Source organism: Ostrinia nubilalis, chromosome 10 (assembly GCF_963855985.1).
Source record: "Ostrinia nubilalis chromosome 10, ilOstNubi1.1, whole genome shotgun sequence".
NCBI lineage: Eukaryota > Metazoa > Arthropoda > Insecta > Lepidoptera > Crambidae > Ostrinia > Ostrinia nubilalis.
Window position 1 is genome coordinate 1,784,070 of NC_087097.1, and position 23,446 is coordinate 1,807,515.

The 23,446-nt window shown below is 38.5% G+C and overlaps 2 protein-coding genes across 2 annotated transcripts; both read right to left on the minus strand.

Annotated features, from left to right (window-relative positions):
- Window positions 1-311: 311 nt before the first annotated feature.
- LOC135075399 (uncharacterized) lies at window positions 312-3,893 on the minus strand. The gene is made up of 5 exons (XM_063969844.1): window positions 3,695-3,893; window positions 2,908-3,093; window positions 1,611-1,706; window positions 1,174-1,379; window positions 312-450 (listed from the first exon to the last, which is right to left on the minus strand). Exons 1-5 carry the CDS (start codon window positions 3,728-3,730, stop codon window positions 312-314), a joined length of 663 nt encoding a protein of 220 aa, XP_063825914.1. The 5' UTR covers window positions 3,731-3,893.
- Window positions 3,894-6,057: 2,164 nt separating this feature from the next.
- LOC135075498 (sodium-dependent serotonin transporter) lies at window positions 6,058-17,097 on the minus strand. The gene is made up of 11 exons (XM_063969936.1): window positions 16,959-17,097; window positions 16,305-16,439; window positions 11,312-11,531; window positions 10,902-11,040; window positions 10,678-10,812; window positions 10,232-10,410; window positions 9,725-9,894; window positions 9,249-9,373; window positions 7,536-7,720; window positions 6,699-6,885; window positions 6,058-6,265 (listed from the first exon to the last, which is right to left on the minus strand). The coding sequence occupies exons 1-11, from the start codon at window positions 17,095-17,097 to the stop codon at window positions 6,194-6,196; spliced, it is 1,686 nt and encodes a 561-aa protein (XP_063826006.1). The 3' UTR covers window positions 6,058-6,193.
- Between the last annotated feature and the right edge of the window lie 6,349 nt (window positions 17,098-23,446).

A 23,446-nucleotide genomic window follows, 5' to 3' on the forward strand; every position in this document is an offset into this window, starting at 1 on the left:
TACTTTTAATTGAAGACTAGGTACATCTGTCTATAAGAGGCATGATTCGAAATAATAATGGGCAGAGCAAAGCAAAAAGAGGAAATCACATTAAACTGATAAGGATTTCCTTTGAATATCAATCAATTTTATTATACTAATCAACGCATGAAATAACTATGAAATGTGAACTTTTGTTAAACAGTTGGGCCAGTTGGATGTATTTTTCAGACCGTAAGCGGTTGATTGAGGGTAATCTTTGCATTAAGGCAAAGAGCATATTATCAGCAAAAGTTCTACATAAATCTCTTAGATAAATAGTAAATCGATGTTTACGTGTGCGCCTCAGTCGTCGGCGGCGCGGGTGGCGCGAATCCACGCAGCCGTTGATGGACGGAGCCGACGAAACTGTTCACCTTCTCCATTGTGCGGTGCACGCCGCGCGCCGCGCGCTCGTGCAGTTCGGTTTGCCTGACCCACAACAGTGAAAACGTTATTTTTTCTTCGTCACTACACTCAATCTTGCCAGAGTGGTCGTGGTCGTCACACCTCACAATCTGTCGCCATTTCTCCCGCACTTTCATGCAGCCTTTCTTGGTGTAGTGAATCATTGAGTGCGGTTTTGACCTGATCAGTCCAGCGCATGGGTGACCTGCCGCGCGCTCTTGTGCCCTCAACCTTCCCCTGCACGACAAGTCGTTCAACAGAAGCGACGTCTCCACGTGCAATATGAAATACGTTATAGGGGGTTCTATATTTAGACGACATGTACGAAGTGCACATCTGGGCAAACATGTCCTGGACCCAGACGAAGTGGGGCTTATTATTGTCTCAAAAGTTACATAAAAGTTATGCAGGATTGGAAGACAAATATAGTAAAAGAGAGGTGATCACAATGTCAAAGTCAAAGTTTTTATTCAGTAGTTTAAGCCATTTCCAGGGCGCTTATTTATACACGTCCCAAGATCGAAAATGATACTTTTCAATAATTAATGGCCGCACGGAACCAAGTAAACGATTGTGGTTTCGAATTATGTGTTCTGATTACTTACACGATTAGAGTAGTGGAAGGGAGATGTATATGTACCTACTTACCAAATGTAAAGTAAAATCTACTGGTTTAGCACCAGTGCTCGGTATACTTGTGCCAAACTCTACTCCTATTTAATTTATCCAACAGTTGTTATTACCAACCACTGCTCCAAGTAAGGCATGTTGAACCGCTGGCAGTAGTGCTTCCTGACGTAGTCGGCGTAGCACAGCGAGAGGAACCAGCACACGGTGATGTGGATCTGCGGCTGCTGCTGCCGGAGGAAGCGGGTGAGAGGGCCCAGAGGCACGATCTCGGTCTGGCCTCCCAGCAGGCCGGCTGTCGTCATCTCCAGCAGCATATTTGGACTCTACAAGAAAAATATGAGAATAATATGAAGATACAAATAAGATGATTCTCTCTCTTAAACCTTCAACGGTTTGTCTTTTCTAGGCAGAGTGTGTACGTCATGCAAAATTAAGCTAGAGTCGATACTAAACTAGTAACTGATCTGATTTGATTGTGTTTTCTTCTCTACATTTATGTATGGGTAAAAGTAAGCTCCGGGCGTTAAGGACTGAGGTGTCACAGATTTACTTACGTCTCTAATAAGCGTATCCAAGTAATATTGGAAAAATCTCATGGAGCAGACCCACAAATGAATCATCAGCGCCAGCATGCCAAGTACCATAGTCGACTGAAAAGCAAATAAAACTCATGTCAAGAAGATTCAACATTCACAATATATTTATATCCTACTAGCTTTCCACCCGCGGCCACGCCCGCGTGGAATTTCGTTTGTTAAATTTTCCTGAATTTTCTTTGCTATAAACCTCACGGAGCCCGAGACCTTTCCAACGAATGCAAAACCGTGGAAATCGGTTCGTGCGTTTTGGAGTTATAGCGTCAGGAAGGAAAACCCGACTTATTTTTATATAGTAGATAAGCCAACTCAAACGCCTGTATAATGAGTCAAATATGATATCAAATAGTGCTTTAACAACACTAACGAAGACCGGAACATAACATTCAGATCTACCAAGTCTTTACTTATTCGTGTCAGTCAGACTCAAATCTGCATCTCTACATCTATAGGTCTAGTACAATAAGCACTAGATACCACTTACAATAAGCGTCTTCTCCAGCAGAGATACATGCGCGTGGTCTCCAGCGATGAAGACCGTGGCTTCCAGCTCGTTGTATAAAAACAGGGCTGCAGCGCTCGCGAACACCGCCGTGGGCCCCACCCCCCACTCCCCCCGATGCAGCTCAGCCATTTTTACACTAGCTTAGTCAGATCTACCAAGAGTCTACTTAAAATTAGTGTCAGTCACTCAGGTTTAACTATTGTTAGAGTATTCTCTACTCACAATAACCAAACGCAGGAGAACCAAAGTAACCGACATAGCTCGCAGAATTTTTTTTTTTTTTTAAGATTATTAGTAATTTGTTATTACACAAATTACTAATACTCCCGTTAGCCCCTCGTACTAAGCTAAATATGCTTGTGTCACGAGTGAGCTCACCACAATAGTCGAGCGGCGGCGGGGACCGAACCCGCGTTCCCCGGATCACGAGTCGGCCAGTCCGACCCCTTCACCATTCGGCTATCGTGGCAATTTTTTGCTAAAAATTGCTAAAATCAAGTGGCAGTGGGCGGGGTACATAGCTCGTAGAGACGATGGCCGTTGGGGCAGGAAAGTTCTCGAGTGGCGGCGACCACGGGCTGGAAGACGTAGCGTGGGGGCAGGCCTCCTACTAAGTGGACTGACGATCTGGTGAAGGTCGCGCGAAGAGCCTGGATGCGGGCAGCGCAGGACCGTTCATTGTGAAAACCTTGGAGGAGGCCTTTGTCCAGCAGTGGACGTCATTTGGCTGAACCGAACGAACGAACTCACAATAAGCGTCTTCTCCAGCAGCGAGACATGCGCGTGGTCTCCAGCTATGAAGACCGTGGCTTCCAGCTCGTTGTACAGAAACAGGGCCGCAGCACTCGCGAACACCGCCGTGGGCCCCACTCCCCACACCTCTCCGTTGCAGCTCAGCCATTTTGCGATGGCCTCCAAGTGGGAGTCGCACAGATTCTGTAGGATTGACTTTGACATGAATTTAGTATGCACATTTGAAAAGGATAAAAAAATAAACAATAGTGAAGTTTGATGAGGCGTGGCCAACTAAATCAATCAGTTCAACTCTCTCTGTATGCAGTCTTTATTGCGAACTTACTCTTATTTTTACGCATTAAGTATCATGGGTAAGGTATGAAAATAAAGTCTTGTCAGGATAAACCTTACATAGGTAAACGTTATGTAACGCCCAGCAGCCTCTGATGTAGAGTGGAATGAAAATAAGAGTGCGTGTGGATTGGAATAAATGATGCGAGTTGTTTTAAATGAGACAAGCAGTAACCTAATTAGACCTTTATTTATATTTATCTTACGTGGGGACGCAGATATACAAATGCATAGCTTAAATATCAGCAATATAGAAGGCAAACGCGTACTACTGAAGGCATCCACAGAGAACTCTACTCTTTGAACCAAGCAACGGCCCCAACTGGATACTTTTAGTCCTGTGCGTAATTCAATACATCTTAAAAGGGATATCTATAATGATGGACAAAAATGGATGGTTCCTCGTCCACGTAGGCTTTGATTGTTGAGTGTAAACTTGTAAAATACTCACGCAATGTGCATTGAAGCTTACTGTCTTGTCCGCCATGCATACACGGGCAGGGGCATTCTAACACCGCCGGCCGACCAGGACATTTTCAAGCGACGATCTCATTTATTTATTTTCACTTTCAATTTAACGGAAATCTATTTTTTGGTTATTTATAAATCGGGGTTTTTGGCAGATGTTTGACAAATAATTTCGTCAGCCATAGATAATGTGGTTTTTATTTTGAGTCCGGTTAAAATGAGGTAGCAAAATAACACTTTGGTGATTTCATGTTTTTAACTCTTCCAACAAAATTCCTTCCTCTCCATTCGTTCTATTCGTTCTAAGTTACTTGGAGTTACTTATTTAAAATGAAAAGATATAGGTAGGTATAAGTATCATCTGCTTCTTTTAGGGATGGATCTTTATTTACCCTCAATTTTATAAAAAGTAGAGTTTCAATTTTTTCAATATACTTGTTTAAGAACTTAGTTAAGGGAAAGTGAAATGAAACAAGTATTTTAAAACAAATGGCTAGACAGACCTGCAATGGCTGATACAGACCAGACCTAACCACTTGTCGTTTATTCTAAACTAAACACCGACGTTGGTTACATTCGCTAACACCGACAAACAACATTTAAAACCACGATTACATTCAAACAAACAATTTGTACTTAAAAAGTACAAAAATAATATAAAAAATATCATTTCAAAAAAGTTACAACAATGTTGTGGGTATATGAACTACGATTTTTAAAGATTTTTCTTATAAAAACACTTAATTGTAACTACTTGCGCTATATAACACTAACTTGTAACGTTACAAACAGTCAAAGCTTTATGTAGGTAAATATGGTTAAAGTGTAGGTTAGTCTAATACATATTTTCAAAGAAATTTCGTTAAGTATGCTAAACTTGAGGTTTAAGATTTTAACAATTGTATTCGATTCAATAATTTATATGAGTATTCATGTTTTTTTGCCAAACGAACAACGTTAAGTTTGGTTAACTAGTACCTAGGTCTGAAGAAATACGACTTAAGTCTAGGATACACTAACACAGATGACATTTTCAATAACATTTACTAATTATTTACTTCCATACGAAGGTAAGAAAAAATTTAGATTAATCATGTTTTAACAATTATTATCTTAATATCTAAATATAACATTGTATTACATAAGTAGGTATTCATACATATCATACTCGAGTACAGGTATCTATTTTCAAATATGTAAGTAAATTAAATTAAGTAATATACATGACTACGAACATAAGATGTAACATGCATTTAAGTAGAGAAAGGAAGACCAAAAATAAGTTATCTGGGAAAGAAACATTTCAGTTACACTAATATATTTATATTAATATGTTTTACTATTTATTTTATCAAAATATTAAAAGCTTGACATATGCACACTATTGCACACGACTAAACGTTGACAATATTTAAAATCCACTATGTAACAGACGCTATATTGTTATGTTCCCATGAAACTCATAGCCTCACATCGTTATATGATATTGATTTACAGATATTATGATTAAATATTATCGCAACAATTCTGTATTCATTGCCCTGGAATACAGAAAAGTTAACAATTTAAAATATACAATATACTTATATAAATGAGGTTTGCTTAGCACAATACGTTTATAAATAAAATATTGTGATCCTACCCATTTATTTTATATTTGGTAAAGAATAAACAATAATATTCATTTCGTAGATATATTTTATAGTCTGTCCAGCAATATATTTCTTTATTATTTACAACACTCGTATATTATGTAAGTGGCTTAATCTAATTATAGCTATGTTCCCGTTACATATTTTTCGTTGTATTACATTATTATCTACTTGCAGTTATAAGTATAAATATGTTTCAAACTTGTACTTAAATGTTATGGTAAATATAAGAGAGTAAAATGTTTTATCTTTTACAACAGTTACTTATTTACAAATAAGAGATTAGTAATATGATATCTACTTGCAAGAAATAGATAAAATGCAAGCAACTCTACAATCTATAAGTTAATGCCAAGACATATTGTCATGTATAATAATGTTATTATAATTACTAGCTTGCACAGATGTAGAGTGCGAATCTCTACATCAAAAAACTCTAAATATTTAGATGAATTATTGCTAATGTCTACACGATTTCAATTTGTCTTAGTCATCTACGAGTTATAAGTTTAAGAATACAGTATAATTATATTGTCACGTTATTAAACTTTCCTAGATCTATATGGCGATAAATATTAAAACTATTACAGTTTTTCTTTAATTATGAACTGTAACACATAAAATATTGAATAGTTTGTTTTGTAAGGTATATATATGTATCAGCAGCGGTATATACTGAAAGATGAATTGCCCTTTTCCTAGATAGGAGAATCAAATCTATATTTATCCATCTCAAGATCCGCTACTGGATGTTCGAACTAAACCAGCCATTCGATGGCTGGTGGCTTGGTCTCCCGAGGAGTGGTGGTGTACCCATGGACGCTGGTAGGTCACAGGCTGCAGAGAGTGGTATCCACCGGCGGTATCGACGTCACCTCCGGGCGTTTGATTGTTCTTATTCTCTGTGGGAGAACATTTTGATATACTAACTATGACAAACACCATTTTGAAATGGACAATGTCTCGAAAGTCTCGAATTAGCTTTTTCCCTAAAAATCTCTTTGTCATCAAGGAAATACTAATCAACAATTTTACTTTAAATGTGACATTAGGAATTCCCATAGTAATCGCTGTTACAACTGTTATAAAAATTAGACACTCCTCGAACTCTGTAAGATATTTAGATTAATAACGTGGATAAAAAAAGAAAAAAAAAAAAGCGAATTTATGGTACGGGTTTGGAAATTGCAAATGCATCATCAGATCACTTATTTCTTAAGCCCTCATAACTTTATTCTCGCTCAAAATCTTAGAGAATTGGGCATGGCTGAAACCAGCGTTGCAAGGATCTCTCCTTACAACGTAGACTGAGCTTTTATTTATTTTATCACTCACCTCCATAAAGCTGCCAGGCGTGATGAGGAACTTGTAGACAATGTAGAGCGGTATGCAGGACACGGTGGTGCCGGTCATGATCCAGCCGACGGTGATGGACCACTGCGGGTACACGTAGTCTCCGGCGCCGAGCATATCCTCGTGGGACAGTAGGGAGAACACGAAGAGGACCAGCAGGAATACTGGGCTGGAGGTAGAAAAAGTGTTACCGGTCGAGAAATTATAACGCCCGTATTTATAATTTTTGCTTAAGTGAAGCAGCAAATCGAACGCACAGCGTTGAATAGAGCTCTGTGATTGGTTCATGTGTGACCCTGTGCGTACACGCGCACTGTGAGATCATAATAATGTTTGTGAATACGGGCGTAAGAGTGGGTAGATCACGCCCAAAATTATTGATTGGACATTATTTATTTAACGCATTACTTTTGTATTTATGCAGCTGTTTTAACACAGATTTTACTTATCAGAAGACCTTAAAACCTTCCGGAAGTAAACTCGTTAACAGAAGCCAGCTTTTTTAAACTGCCTGCACTGTCTTTTAACCAAACAGAACCATAGCGAATCATCTTCCATCGCTTCTTAATAAAGGCAACCTAGGATGCTGCGCTTAGTGTACCACCAATTTTGCAATATTGCTCAACCGATAGCTTAATTTACTCTCTGAAGTATGAAGTCGTTAATGATTCTCCGGCCAAAAATAGTACTTATAAAAACGGCTATACGACGAACTTACTAGTAAATGTAAGGCTCTCCTTTTCTGGTATTAACCTATTGTTTCACAATTTGGACTGTCGATATCAAGCCTAGGAATCACCTAAAGCACCACCATCTTACCTGATGTAAGACCAGCAAGCGCGCCAGAACCACCCCGGGGAGTGACCCAGCATGCTCTTGACATCAGCTGAGAAGCGGTCGACCCCATACACCCAGCAGACCCCGGCCGCCTCCGCGAACACCACGAAGAGAATCGCCAGCCCCGGCCCGTACACGTTCAGGAAGTCCACCAGGTATACCCCGCCCTGTGGGAATATTGGTATAAGACCTAGGGGTCATGGTACCATTGGTATTATATCGTTGTCTAGCTGTTGCCCGCGGCCTCACTCGCATGAAATTCAATTTGTCACAGATAGTCATAAATTATAGCCTATATGTTATTCTGGGTTTTAAACAATAATCCGTTCAGTAGTTTTTGCGTGAAAGAGTAACAAACATCCAGACATCCAGACACCCAGACATCCAAACTTTCGCACTCGTATAATATTAGTAGGATAATAAAATTCTAGATTTATGGATGAGACATATTATGTTTTTTTTTTGTCTGATATTCTTATGTTACGCGAGTGTGTCTACCACAATAGTCCAGTGGTGACGAGGTCCAAATCCATGTTCTTCAGATCTTGATATGTCGGTTAGAAGATTTGGTAGACAGTCATCGATAAAAGTGTTATCTTAATTTTCTTCAAAAGAGTTTCAGGAAGTCACGGTGCATTTGTGTTTATAAGATCGAAATCAAACGTTATTTTTAATATAATTTACGTCACACTTTATACCCTTACTTTTTCTAACTCCAATTGAAACTACGCAATCAATTCCGACCCAAAATTAAAACAAGGCATCCCCCAACCGTTCATAAACTCCCCAAGATTTATCTGGTGAGTGAGCGAAAAATCGAGGTAAATGAATCACACTATCACTCGGTCTCGTCACTCATGCCGAGGGTAGTGTTGAATTATGCAGCGAACTCCCCGATAACGGACGGCGAGTAACGACGAGGTGTTTAGCGGGAGGATGGACTGGCATGAATCTTGTTCTGTAATACCTACTTTTGTTTGTGGGATCGAGAAGCGAATAAGGCACATTTTTACACTTTCGACTTTTGAATAATTTCCTTTTTTACAGATATTGCTGAAAAGTAGTTAGTTCTAATTTTACTATCTGTGTATACCTAATTAGATACTTTGGAAGTTTAGAGCCTAGTACAGTTACACGTACAGGCCAAGAGCTTCCTCGTAGTGGATAAAAAAAAAGAAAAACCAATTGCAAGTTTCCAGGATCAAAGTGATTTGGGACTTTGTATTGTTAGACTGGCATCATAAACTCTACATTGATTACCTGCTCAAATTAAGATTTTCGACCATCAACTTTCGTACTCTTACATTTAATAAAACTGGCAAACCAGAGTGTTGATTTATCCCGTCTCTCCCTTCAATAAAGGGCTGTTTCATTCAAATACGGCATTAATTCGTATACTATAGCTATTTTAAAAGAGTTGGCGACGTGATTCTTGCCTTCCTGTATTGAACGCACAGCCGCGAATGATCAAATTTTATGTTGAAGCAGACATAATAATATGTACTTTTAGATAATTATAGTCCGTTATACAGCCTAATCCCGCTTGCATAATAAGGCCTTGATACAGGACTTGATATATGTATGTATAGGAACACGACTGACTGCAGAAAATACAATGGAGAGTTCTACAGTGGCCTGTGGATATTGTTCTTGGGATCTCTACAAGCCAAAACGGCAGGCTTAAGGCTTACTTACGTAGGTAGTGGTGGGTAGAGCACAGATGTAGATGAAGAGACAGAGCCCTGCCACGAACAGCTCCCGGTGCCGGCCTAGTATCCGCGGGTATTCGTCACACAGCGCTGTCGTCACTGCTTCTAGTCCTACAAGTTATATTATACGATAAAACTGACCACTATTTTAAAGATAACATAGAGAGAAAAAAAAGTTACTAGAACACTAGGTGCGAACGTATTTTGTGAAATGTATAATGTTCTCGTACGTATTTAGTGTACGAATTTAAAGTAAAAATCTGAAATTAAAAAAGTCTTCCTAACGAAGATTCGAAGTGAATGAACTGATCAGTCAATAGTGGTGTAAGAGGTCAAATTCTTTAGATTTTATTTACACAAATCAGTATTACCGATTTCCCTACATTATTAATCTTTAAAGAACATAATCTCCAAATAATTGTCTCTACATTTGATTTATCAACAGTCTTTAGTCATACTTACCACCGAAAGTGCTGTCCAGTCCAAGGGTTATGAGCATGAGGAAGAAGATGATGGCCCAGAACACGGACCCGGTCATGGTGGCGATGGCTTCTGGGTACACGATGAACACCAGCCCTGGTCCTTCGAGGCCGACCTCTTCGATGCTCTTGTTTTGGACGTGCGCCATGTAACTGGGTACGACGAAAATGGCAATGAAGTTATGAAGTTACTGTGTTGGTAAGTTCACACTGGTATTTTAAATTGAAAACCTATTTTATATTAATTTACGTATTCGTATACATTATTGGTAATTCTACGTCATTAACATAACATGGAGGATCAAATCCATCATTATCTGCTGCCAACCTATGTGTTAGTTTGTGACGTAACGTACGAGTATATTTAATGTAATCTTTGTTTAATATCGACACCTGGTCTAGGATATTCTTCAGCTAACATCTATGAGTAACATACTCGTATAAACTATGGGGATAGTAATAAAGATTCTACAAAAATAATATCACTTACCCTAAAACGGAGAAAATGACGAATCCAGCTAGAAAACTGGTGAGGCAGTTGATGGAAGAGGTAATGAGGGCGTCTCGGTAGCAGTTGTTGTTAAACTTGTTATAGCTCGACAGCGCTAGAAGGGTTCCGAACCCGGGACCCAACGAGAAGAAGATTTGGGAAGCTGCGTCTATCCATACCTGGTTTCAAAAGAAAAATATAGTCATTGTATAGATCGTTTCATCCACGAAAACGCGCCCCACCATTCTTCCGCTAATGTTTGAATGTTATCGGTACACGCTAAATTATCCATGAGTGAACATGCACACTACAACAATGACGCTCGGATTGCTCGGATTAAACTCCCCACGCCCCGCGCTTCCCTCGACCAAAAATTGGTAGGGCGCGTCTTCGTGGATGAAACATCTATAGGTATATTGAATATAGTAATTGTCTCGTTGCCATACCTTGGAGTTCAGAAGTTTGTGCCACTCTGGTGTTAGATAGTATCTGATGCCTTCAGTTGCTCCTGGTAACGTGACACCCCTCGCAAGAAGAATCAATAAGACCGCATATGGCGCAAGAGCCGTCACCCATACCACCTATGGAAACAAACCAAATAGAAACAGATGATATGCCAAGATTGCTAATAAATCTGATATGCCATAAAGATTCCTAAGATGAAACATACCTTGCCGGTGCTCCTGACACCCTTCCAAAGAGAGAAGTAGACGAGGACGAAAACTCCAACGACGCACAAGGCTAAGGATGGTTTGATGGGCCCCATGTCAGACAGCCCGTTCGACCTATGTTGCTCTAGGACATTACGTCTGGTGAAAAATATTAATGCATCAGTGTAATGTGCGACACAGTCATGGTTTTTGCAATATTTCAAAGCTATAGGGAATCGGAAACACGGAAAAGAGTAAGCGCAGAAGAATCAATGCAGTTTAATCGCCATCATTTTAGAAAAGAACTCTCGAAATATAATAAAATTAATCTTAATGCAGGAACTGGAACTTATAAGTACACAGTTTAAACGGCTCTTATTTAAAGTACAAAATTAGAAGTCTATTGAATCTTTAGATTAACTTAACTTACTCGAAGAACTCCTTAGCCGGTGTAGAAGCATTGGCATGGATCTGTCGTTCCGTGACAGGGGTACAGAGGGGGGTGTTCCACTCGTTGTCGCAGCTGGTCCACGGCAGCACGGAGTTGATGGAGGCGAGGGACGCGATCAGATAGTACACCGCCCAGCCGATGATGGTGTTGTAGTACATGCCCATGTAGATGTCGATCATGCAGATGGCGTAGCCGACGCCTGGTACCAAACAATATAAACTTCAGAACTGTGTATCATCTGACGGATTGAATATTGATTATGATTGATTGACAATTAAAATTGAGTCTAATTCTGTAGCATTTAAAGGTTGATTGATATTTGACTGAGTACGTACAACAGGAAACAACACATAAGATGTCTTAGTGTGTAGCATGATGTGCCGATACGCTCAAAAAAGCTTAAGATTTAACTAAGAGTGTCGAAATTGATGTCAAATAGACGACTAACAAATATTTGTAGGTACCCACATTTACGAGGAAGTTGATTTGGGAAGCATTATCTATTAATCATTCAGTTAAGCAGAAACCCTCATCTTTTTATGCAACATCTTAACCCAAATAATAACCATAGCGTATTATTCCCCGCTAACTAGAAAGCTAACTCGATTTTCCGTGCCGCCGCTTTAAATAAGTCAGAAACGCATTCAAACATTTCCCTCACAATAAATTTCCAAACGTTCAAAATCCAATTAATCAAACCGAGGCGGCAAATTCAAGAGCAAACTTCGCGCCAACTTTTGACGTTTGCCGGCGCCATTTTGTTATCGAATCAGCGACATCTGTCGGTAATCAAATGATATCGCATCGGCGCTAATTAGTTTAGGCGCGAGATGGCGCGAGTCGTATATTGATAACAATCTGGATCGGGTGTCGCGTCGACCCTGTTACTTGATACAGTGATTGCTCGATTCACATGTCGGGGAATTCAATTTTGAATTTCTGCAGTCGATTTATGCAGTACAATTGGATTGAGAAGAGACATGTGTAGTTTTGGATGGAAATATTTACGTGCTTGACCTTATTTAGTACCTACTGGAAAGTGGTAAAGTTTGATATTAAGAGAAAGCAAGAAAACATTGGTAACAATGGCCTATTTTAAAGTTTCTAAACTTTAATACTTACTAAGTAAGTATCCTGGATAAGAATATACGTAATAGAATAGGGCACAATATATTACACTTTGTTATCAAATAAGTATGCTATCTATAGCCTGACCAGGAACATAAAAACCCTCGCCATGTTGCGGAAAACTAATGGTACTAATTTCTTTTAATGGCAACAGTAACTGAAAACTTCATTGACTTGTCACATTGCATGTCAGTCTATTGCTGTCAAAGTGTAAACAAACTTTATTTTAAATGTGCGCAGTTGATTTTGTGAATTAAATTGCTAAAATCTTTTTATAGTCGTGAAAGAAAAGTGGTTCACAATGTGTTAGAGTATTTGTCGAAGAGAAATACTAAGGGTTCGGACAATATTTTCATTGAATTATGTTTCCGACAAAGGTTGTCAAATTGACTGACATGTTTATCGTATAGTACAGTCCACTATGAAAATTAGCTGTGGTTTGTTTCAACTACCAATTTTAAAATTGTTTGTCACTTTCTAAGTGTTGAATTTTATGGAATTGGGAAAGAAGTACCGAGTTTGAAGCGTTCATGAGCAGACATTGCAGATGAATATTCAAGTTCTGAATTTGATTATTGATGAATAATAAAATAAATCCTACTAACTCGATTGATGGTTTCATTTAATTTATTTAAACCAGGTTACCTATAATCATATTTTTTCGTTAATTTATGAAAATATCAAATTAGCCCGTAATCCTGAATCCTGATACATAAAGTTAGCCTATTAATTTAACATAGGTACGACTGTACTCAGTGTTGCACTATCAAATGCAATTGGCGCGCCTCTATGCCAGGGTTTTTATGTTCCTGGTCAGGCTATACACTATTTATCAATACTCATTATTATACATACCTATACCTGTACCTATTATCAAACGCGTTTCATAAAACTCCAGTTCATCTCCATGTGAACCAAGTCACACAATCGGACATAAATTCTCACAGTGTATCTCATATCATATTCGTATTGGTGAAATGATACTTTTCCCGAAAATGCGTGACGATAAGGCGGGATGGGGCAGGATACCGCCAGCTTCGGGACATTTGCGAGCTTTATTGCAAACATTCTACTGTCAACAAATATTCAAATTAAGTGATTTATGACGTGGTAAATGCAATCGTTCCTTGTTTTGATTATGTATAATAACAACATCGCAAACATATCAACTCGGTTTTTTAACCAAATTAAGTATTAGTAGCTGAAAATAATGACAGAACTTTACTCGAATCTTGAGCTAAAGAACTCGTAGCTTATCTTTTAACGTAATCAGTGAAAGTATCGCACCAATAACTGGTTAATATGCAAAGTTAATGGATTTACCTCTACAAAATCATTTTTGTACCGACAAATATCTGCATTGTTTAATCAATAATGCATCCAGGGAAAAATTGACAATTACCTTTAATATAGGTAATGAAAATGGTTCACAAGAAACTGTTTGTAACACCTCTACCTAAATAAAAAGCTGATCTATGCAAAAGCAAAGCCCTATAAAACCCTACTAAATAATAAAAAGCTGCAACTTGTAAGTCCACTCGAAGCTCCGAGGGGCGATGATTGGTCAAATCATGTCACAACAACTTCCCGCGGAGCTTTCTGCCTGATACGGCTAATGGGGCACGAACTTTTTTGTACTTTTGCTATCTTTGCTCAGGGTAAGGTTAGTGGAAGATTTCGGATCTATTATTTCTTTTATTTAAATTTAAATTCATGGACGATTAAATCGGAAAGGTAAATGACAGAAAAAAATTAACAACATAACCACAATGTTAACAGCATTGTTGTGTTCCGGCAGAGAGGTAAGATAGGCAGTTCCTCCGTGGTTGAGGATTCCGGGTGAAGCTCGCTTCCACCTTCGGCCTGATCATTACTAACCATCAGGTGATCAGGTGAGATACAGGCCAAGAGCTTCCTCGTTGTGGATAAAAAAAAAATATTCTGTGGCATCTCAAAGATATTTTTTTAAAATGTGCTCACTGGATGGTGCACAACACAATTTCAACGTTTTATTAGAAAAAAAAATATTGAGTTACGTAAATGACTAAAAAGTTTGATAAAATAGCCATCACAGATATATTTTATGCGAAATTCGAAATGATCAAGGTAGGTATTCCTAATTAAATCAATGACACGTGAGACAGTTAATTTTAACTTCTCCCGAGCCCGATCTAGACTTAAAAACACCTTTGAATGTCTATGCCTAGATGTTGTGGCTATGCCTATGACATTGGATGGAGATGAAGACGGCTGCAAACATTTGCTCTTGAGATTTGTCGGTCGATGGCGCACTCGGCGACTAGAAATGTTTCTATGAATGTAGAGCTTAATATTCTAGAGACTGAAAACTTATCGTGATGATGGTTCGGATTTTCAAGTGTATGTGAAAAGTACAAGTTAATAAGTTATTGTGTCGTTTTTATCCGTCACTTAAAGCAAAAGTAGTAAAAAGGGGAAAAATTAAGCTATTAAGCGATTTTTCAAATTCAGTATGACGCAACGGTAGATAGAAAAGAAAAAAAGACATAATAATAAATAAAATCTCGAAAATAGGTATCGACCGTCCTTATAAAAAGCTCTACCACCATGGTTTTATGAAAATGGAACATTTTTAAATGGTTATCGTGATTTTTAAAACACACACTCAATGTAAAAGCTATAGAAAACATCACCACATTGAATTCCCTCAGCAATTTCTTCCAGTCAACTTGACCGCATGTCAATGCAAAGCGGACCCGTACGAGAGCAATCGACTTCATACATTTTAACAAGCCACTGCCCAACATTTGTCTTTAGCTAAAAGCATTGCCTCCTGTATATTTATAAAGGTCGGTTCCTGATGTCCCTGGTACATAAAACCCCCTTGTTTTTATATGGAGTCTCGGAGTAATAGAATCTGGTAGGGTAGACCGGATTTAAGCTTTATTTTATGTAGTTTTAATTTGGCGTGAGCTTGCCTAATCAAATTATTTTGTAAATTGCCTAATTCCCCATTCGTAGGTTATTATAACAGTGTTTGTTACTTACTAAATACTCGAAGCTTCGAATATTTCTGATAAATGCTATTTTCGCTGTAATGAAGAGACAGAAAAAGAAAATAAACACGTAAATATAATATGTAATACTTCTATTGTAGGGTAAAATTCAGTTTTGTAAATAAAAATAAAACTGAAGACTTAGTTTTTTTTTCAGATAGATATCATACGAATCATTACAGTCACTAATATTACGAAGATCCACTTCAATTTTATGAGAATGGAATGCAATCGTGATTTTTTTAAATATCAAAGATGGTGTTTGAATCCCAATGATTTCCCCATCGAGTGAAGAGAGAATAAAGGTTTTCGCGGACCCTATACAACGAGCCGTCCTGGGGGAGTCCGACAATCACTTAACACCGTCTTACTAATTTGCGAGTATTGCTGGCGGCGTTTAATACAGATAAGAAGCCGATTTAGAAGCGTATTAAAATGTTTTCGTTTCATTGACATAATCAGTGTTACGTACCTACTAATTAAATTACATATGAAAATAATATAAATAAATTACGTTTGTATTACTCATCAAAAAAGAAAGTTACAATTTTTTTATCCTAATCCCAATTTTCTAGTTAGGTAATGTTTATCCTCACACATAAACACGTCGCTGCTGAAAAATAAATATGACACACTGTCTTGTGAAAATAGGCTCCAAGTTAGGCTACTTATTCATCTTTCCCAGGACTTGCAATTCATGAGGCTTATGATAAAATAAGTACATAATACATGTTGTAATACTTTCATATTTTGTTAAATAAATACTTTCTGTATTATAAACAGAGAAACAGAGCTAAAAAAGCACCAACCTTTCAGAGCCGGACAGATCCTCTTCCACAGCGTCAGGCAGCCGCAGCGGTGGTACTGTCCCAGCGCCAGCTCCATGAAGAACAAGGGCAGCCCGCCGAACAGCAGCATCACGCAGTAGGGGATCAGGAAGGCACCTAGAGATGAGGAGGACTTGAGATACCAGATAAAGGAAACAATATTGGTTTATTTAGAGCAAGGCTTTTGAAGAGTCGGGCCAAACGGTGGATTCAGTCGTTAACAACGAGCCACTTACATTTCCTATTTCAGGACAAGCGCAATAAAAACTCCGCGGGCCACTTAAAATTCTTTCAGCAGCCTTGGTGAGGCAGGACTCAGTAGAGTGCAGTTCCTAACTGTCAAGATCACAACTGCAGAAGCTGCAGTGGTGTGAAATTACTATTTGCTTCTAGTGCAGTGTTTTAATTTAGTTTCAGACATCATTTAGTAGACTTCAGGACTATAAAGTCTACAATATGACTAGCTTAAGTAGTACTTTGCCATTGACAAGGTTATCTTGATAGCATCTCACTTAACGTCTTGTTCTTAAAAATCTTTATTTCCCTATTCTAGACGAGGCTACCCCAGTAGCCCTCAATTGATTCATCATATCTCATATTATCTTATACAGCTGTTGATATAAACATTGAACTCACCGCCGCCATTCTGATAGCAGATGTACGGGAACCGCCAGACGTTGCCCAGGTCGACCGCGAAGCCGACGACTGCGAGCAGGAACTCCGCCTTCTTGGCCCACGTCTCCCGCTCCCGCTCCGGCGTCAGAGACACTATCATCGATCTGGTCTTCTGTGGTTGCTGCCAGAAGAAAGGAAATATTAAAAGCGTAATTCCAGCTGTTGAAAATAGACACTCATAGACTCAGCATAGCTTCCAGTAAAGTTCATCAGGTTCCACCCATCAGACAAAATGCAGTGGTTGATTCTTACGAGTTTCGTAAGAGTTTTACGTCATTAGCATAGCATTAACAAGTTTGTGGTATTCTACTACATGTTTGTAACAAATGTTTAAAAAACTGATTCCAACGTTCAATTATTATTTTCACACTTCGAAATCCTACACCAGCTGATAAGATTTGCGAATCAAAACTGAGGTAAGATATTCCCGAATATGAACGTAGATGAATTTGGGACGAATCTCGTAGATGGATGCAATATGCAAAGGTAATCTGGACCCACAATGGCTTCCACAAAGCGAAATCAAAACGAAATTAAAAGAATCGTAATGAACAATAGGTCTCTGTGTAGGTTTGGTGAAATGATTATGCTACAGGAATTGACCTTCGTACCTTTAGGTTTATTGGATATCAGTTTGGAAGAAGCAAGAAACTTGATTCTGGAATAAAATATTTGGAGGTTTAATTGCGCGTGTAAACAGATAAGCAAAGCCTCTATTGAAAATGAGTTAGAGAATAAGATGCTGGAAGTCTCAATTAATATCCAATGATAACGATTTAAATAAATTTTAACTAAACATTTATCATTATTTAAGGTAGCAGGCCGCCACTAACCGGCCATTGTGGAAATCGTTGGGGGATGCCTATGTTCAACAGTGGATGCCCTATGACTATGTCCTATAGTTTATCTTATTCCATCAACAATGTGACTTTGCTATTGCGGCATTTAGCAGCAGGTGTAGCACGAGGAAGATGTAGATAAATGTTTCATCATCATCATCATCTCAGCCATAGGACGTCCACTGCTGAACCCAAAATCATTCCATATTTCCCGGTTGGTAGCGGGCTGCGTCCAGCGCTTTCCTGCTACCTTTATGATGTCGTCGGTCCATCTTGAGGGTGGACGTCTCACGGGACGTCGTCAGTCGTCGGTCCACCTGCACTTGTTCTACTCACGGTGGTCGGAGGCGCGGACGCAGGCGGGTCGGGCGGGGCCTGCTACATTTCAACCAAACTGCTGGATAAAGGCCTCCTTCTAGAATCTTCACAGCTCCTGTTTGTCCGTGTTCAGGCGCTTCTTGAACCTTCTTCGGTCGTCGGTTCACCTGCACTATAGTCTGGTCGCCGAGCACGTAGAATTTTGTCCAATGACCCCAAACTACCCATCCTTATCGCTCGCGCGTAATTATACAGTGTGAGTCACGTTAAAGTGTACATATGAAAATAGATGAAACTAGACCTATTTTTATCGACAAAAAAGAGGTCAAAAATTTTTTGAGATTTTTTTTAAATTTATTATAGAATTTTTTTTCTTCCAATTACTTATTGTAAAAAAAACGTAATAACTTTTAAACTAAGCGGTACATCCTGATAAAATAAAAACAGTAATAATGCTAAATAACAGACGATACTGAAAAAATACATAAAATACCCAGAAAATGCCAACAAATAATAAAAAATGATACTTTTTGAAAAAAATTTGCTTAAAAATTCGTATTTTTTTGGTTATTTGATAAATTTCTCAAGAAAATGCCCCTATAACAGGTGGTTTTTATTACTTTGTATTATTCTCTATCGTATTACCTTTGTAAAACCAAAAATTGCATGTCTCTATCCCTATCACAACATTTGCTATGATCGTTTGAACAAAGGCCTGCCACAACATTATTCTCCGCTACAGGTAGAGACAATTTTAATTGTAACTAAAATGCTTATTTTACTTCGAAATCTTTTGTTTTTATTCGAAATCTAACTTGTCTTTATCAAAATTAAGAATCTAGAGCCATTTTCAGTTTCGTCGTTAACGAAGCGTTGAATGGCGCGCCCGGAGAGGCTTAGTTCAAACGATCATTGCAAACGTTGTGATAGGGATAGAGACATGCGATTTTTGGTTTTACGAAGGTAATACAATAGAGAATAATACAAAGTAATAAAAACCCCCGGTTATAGGGGCATTTTTTGGAGAAATTTATCAAATAACCAAAAAAACACGAATTTTTAAGCAGATTTTTTTCAAAAAGTATAATTTTTTATTATTTGTTGGCCTTTTTTGTGTATTTTATGTATTTTTTTAGTATCGCCTGTTATTAAGCATTATTACTGTTTTTATTTTATCAGGATATACCGCTTAGTTTAAAAGTTATTACGTTTTCTTTACAATAAGTAATTGGAAGAAAAAAAATTCTATAAAAAATTAAAAAAAAATCTCAAAAAAAATTTGACCTCTTTTTTGTCGATAAAAATAGGTCTAGTTTCATCTATTTTCATATGTACACTTTAACGTGACTCACACTGTATTGTTGTCGCGACTGTGCGACGGGCGCCCGCAGTGAGTGTGCGAGCGCAACAGCAACATAATTACGCGCGAGCGATAAGGATGGGTAGCTTGGGGTCATTGGACAAAATTCTACGTGCTCAGAGACCGGGCTCTACTCACGATGGTCGGAGGCGCGGAGGCAGGCGGGTCGGGCGGGGCCGCGGGGGGCGCGGGGAGCGCGGGCGGCGCGTCCGGCATGTCGGACGGCTCGCACTCGCCGTTGCGCCGCTCCGGCCCCGGACTCTCGCCCTGCGCAAGAGTTTGTTATGTTGAACACTTCTTCATTGGTTCGATCTTGTCGCGACAAGGTTAAATTTCTGTGCCTATTATTGGCAGGTAGGTAGCAAATAGCTCATAAAATAGGCCCCTTTTAATGTTTATTGTCCGTGGTGCATACCTATCTTTTTCATAAAGGTTACTAAACCTTTGTTTGTCACCTGTCATCAGCTTTGCAACGGAGGGAAGTCGAACCTTAACTTCGAACTCCTCTTATGTTCTTCTGATTAATTGATGACAGTTTAACTTTTCCCCCAGGACAAACTTGACTTGCATTGGTTGGGTTTTTATGGCGGTCAAGCTGTAGATCCTGGCTACACAGGAGTTGCAGTGGTGGGAACGAGAGGTGGGAATAGTCCCGTTTAGCTTTGGAACTTATCCAGAGCCACACTTTTAAAGGAGCGTCCACACAAGGCGCATAAGCTCACGAGGTACGCTTGTCATCCTGCTTGATTAAAATAGGTATCAAAACAATGCCAAGAGCCTTATGGCGCAAGTACACGATGCGGGAAATTGGCCAAGACGTAATAGTGTGAACACCATCTCGGTTACTTTCGCGGCTTTCGCCCATACTTCGGTGTGCGGGCTAGTGCTTCGACTTAGAAACATTTTTCGCATAATGTACTAGCGCCATTAGAAAGATCCAAGAAGATGATTGATAGACAAAAAGCAATAAAAATGAGCAAACAAATTAATTTTCGTGTACGTTTCGTTTCTTCTGTAGAAGAAACCAAAACATTTTTTATCTGTGGTTAAGTTTTGAAAGGTTCCTAATTTGAAATTAATTCTTAATTTAAAAATCCTTCCAATCTGAGGTTGCGGAGCAATCAAGCAAAAAGTAGCGTGAAGTTAGACGCACATTGCGAGCATGTGAGTTAGTTAAAAAAATCCCGTGCACAAAGCGGTGTATTTATTTCAGCAGCCATCAAAATGTTTGGCAATTTCTAAAATCAAGTGAATTTAGTGAGTGAGGAACTTTTCGGTAGCCACCAAAACGTTTGCCAATCGCCAATTAGTCAAGTGAACTTAGTGTGTGAGTGACTAACTCCTAGTGATTAACTTCTTCAACATGTTTACAATCAGAAAACTGTATTTTGAAGAGACGTTGGCTGTGCGTTGGCTGACTGGGAGTCAAGTACGCGGCACTATGGAGACGAGGTTTGTTCGCCGTTTGTTTATTTAGTAAGTATAGTTACATATAAGGACTAGTATTGAAATGAGTTCTTTTGATTCATTTTCGCTGTTATTCATTTACGAGCCAGAAACAAAAAAATATTTGAAATAGGAGTCACTCACTTGAGTGATGATCAAAACATTTTAAAATCTCTGTAAAACTGTTCAACCTGATTATTCTAAAAGAAATATTCGAAAACTTTAAGGGCTGATGGTTATTAGGTGAGTAGGTGAGACTAAACACATTTTCATTATAGGTAGGTAATGTAATTTAAGAGTATAGATATCGTATTATTTCATGAGGATTAAACAGGATTTCTAGAAAATTCAAAATAGGTAGATTATGTAACAAGCCAATTTACTGTAACATCTAACTTAAAATCTTTTTTCTTGTCTAGAATCTAAGCAATTTTGAGCCCCAAATTTTGTCCTTTCATCTCGAAACCTTAAATAATTCCCCGGGCCACGTTGTCAAGCCAAACACACTGGCCGCAAACACGCCGACAATTTCAACTGTTTGCTAAAGGAGCGCCACTGATTGCTTCGCAAATAAAAATAATGGGAATGACTCTCGGTTAGATTCTGCTTGGAGCTTACATGGGACAGCCAGATTTTAAAGTTGAAGGTTTAGGCCCGTTTTCTAAATTGAGATATTTAACTTTAGTGTGCTCATCTTGCACGCTAATGCTGAAAATCTTAATTCAGAAACTAGGGGTTAGACACGCATTGTAAAAACGTAAGTCAGTTAATGCTTTCATTGACAAAGTCCGATTCAAAAATATCATCATCATCATCATCATTTCAGCCACAGGACGTCCACTGCTGAACATAGGCCTCCCCCAATGACTTCCACATCGCACGGTTGGTAGCGGCCTGCATCCAGCGCCTTCCCGCTACCTTTATCAGGTCGTCGGTCCACCTTGTGGGTGGACGTCCCACGCTGCCAACGTTCAAAAAATATGCTACGAAATAATTTTCGTAGCAGCACTACGAGTCTACGATGAAGCTACGAAACCTTCTCTTGAAATGGATTAATAAATAAAGTTTTGTTGTTCCAGGTATGCCATTAACTTCTAAGTATTATCCAAGATAGATATGTAAGTATTTTAAAATTATGTCCCTTCTTGTAATTTAACGATTGCCTTCGATTAAAATTAAAATTGTCAAAAAGACTTGCATACGAACTGATGTCATAACTCGTTAATACTTAATTAAACTAAAACTGTAAATAAAATATGTGTATAGGTATTTTGTTCAACGGATTTCATTTGGCTAAAGATAGTTTCACCTTAACTTTTTAATATCAGCGTCTCACACGACGTTCCAAAGATACTAACGCGTATTCACAAACGATGCTTGCTTATGTGAAGCAGCAAATCGAATGCATAGCGTTGAATAGAGCTCTGTGATTAGTTCGTGAGTCACCCTGTGCGCCCACGCGCAGTGTGAGACCTCATAGTAATGTTTGTGTATACGGGCATAAAGAAACTAAGCAAACGCATCGCGAAGGCTACCTTACATATCAATTTCGTTTACGATCCAGCCTAATCCCTCTTCTAAGACGTTTTACGCGGAATTGAGTTAACTGGTTTGTCAATTAGCGAGCAGAAAGATCCCATTTGCAGCTAATGTGGACTGGATTGATATGGGCGTTTAATTTGAGATCGGAGATAAAAGCCGAGCTTTATTGCTAATCGTTTAAAGGTGCTTTTATCCTTTTATTTAATTAAATACGAAGTGATGGACAGTTGAATTAAGAGAGGCTAAAGCTTCTAGAAAGCAAAGAGAAATCTTTTTACACCGATTTTACAAAATTCCAATTGGTAGGTATGTGGAATAAAAATTCCATGGGCCTATTAATGGACTAACATGCTAAAGTAGAAGGCATTTTTGTTGCTTACTAGAACATTAATTTGTACATTCAGGCACGATTATACCTTTTTGCAATATAACTAACTTTTGTCAATTTATGAGTCACTTTAATGCACGGAATCATATTTTCATTCGGACTACAGCTATTTTAGTCAACGAGCGATTGTAACAATAACTAATTATATTGTTTTTAATGTGTGTTTACTGGGCATCTTACCCAAGTCTTCTGAATATCTACTCTTTTAACCTTAAGGCCGGGTAGCAGAGAAAATGGCGAAAATGAGGTTTTCATTTTTCATTTTTGAGGTACTAAACAGTAAAATTAAAGGCTAAGATTTTTATTGGGCATAGTTGAGGATATTTTCTAGGGCTATTAACGGATGGAAACACGATTTGATGAAGTTGACTCGATAGAATAAATTCCCAAAGTTACCTCTATTCGTTTTCTAATTATGGTTTTATTTTTAAAATAAGCGATTTGAGATTCTAAATCTTTTACTAAACTAAAGTTCAGAAATAACTTGAGGGCTTTTAACGGATGAAATTTTTATATTGCGTCTTATTTAGTTACTATGTTAAAAAATGTGGAAAAA

Coding starts and splice junctions, on each gene's coding strand:
- LOC135075399 (XM_063969844.1), bottom strand. CDS start 3,730: ATGGCGGACAAGACAGTAAGCTTCAATGCACATTGC. Junction 1,380..1,610: donor TGGATACGCTTATTAGAGAC/GTAAGTAAATCT, acceptor TTTTTCTTGTAG/AGTCCAAATATGCTGCTGGA. Junction 451..1,173: donor ATGCCTTACTTGGAGCAGTG/GTTGGTAATAAC, acceptor GTTGTGGGTCAG/GCAAACCGAACTGCACGAGC.
- LOC135075498 (XM_063969936.1), bottom strand. CDS start 17,097: ATGATAGTGTCTCTGACGCCGGAGCGGGAGCGGGAGACGTGGGCCAAG. Junction 16,440..16,958: donor CTGCTATCAGAATGGCGGCG/GTGAGTTCAATG, acceptor CCTCATCTCTAG/GTGCCTTCCTGATCCCCTAC. Junction 6,266..6,698: donor CGCCTGGCAGCTTTATGGAG/GTGAGTGATAAA, acceptor GTTCTCCCACAG/AGAATAAGAACAATCAAACG.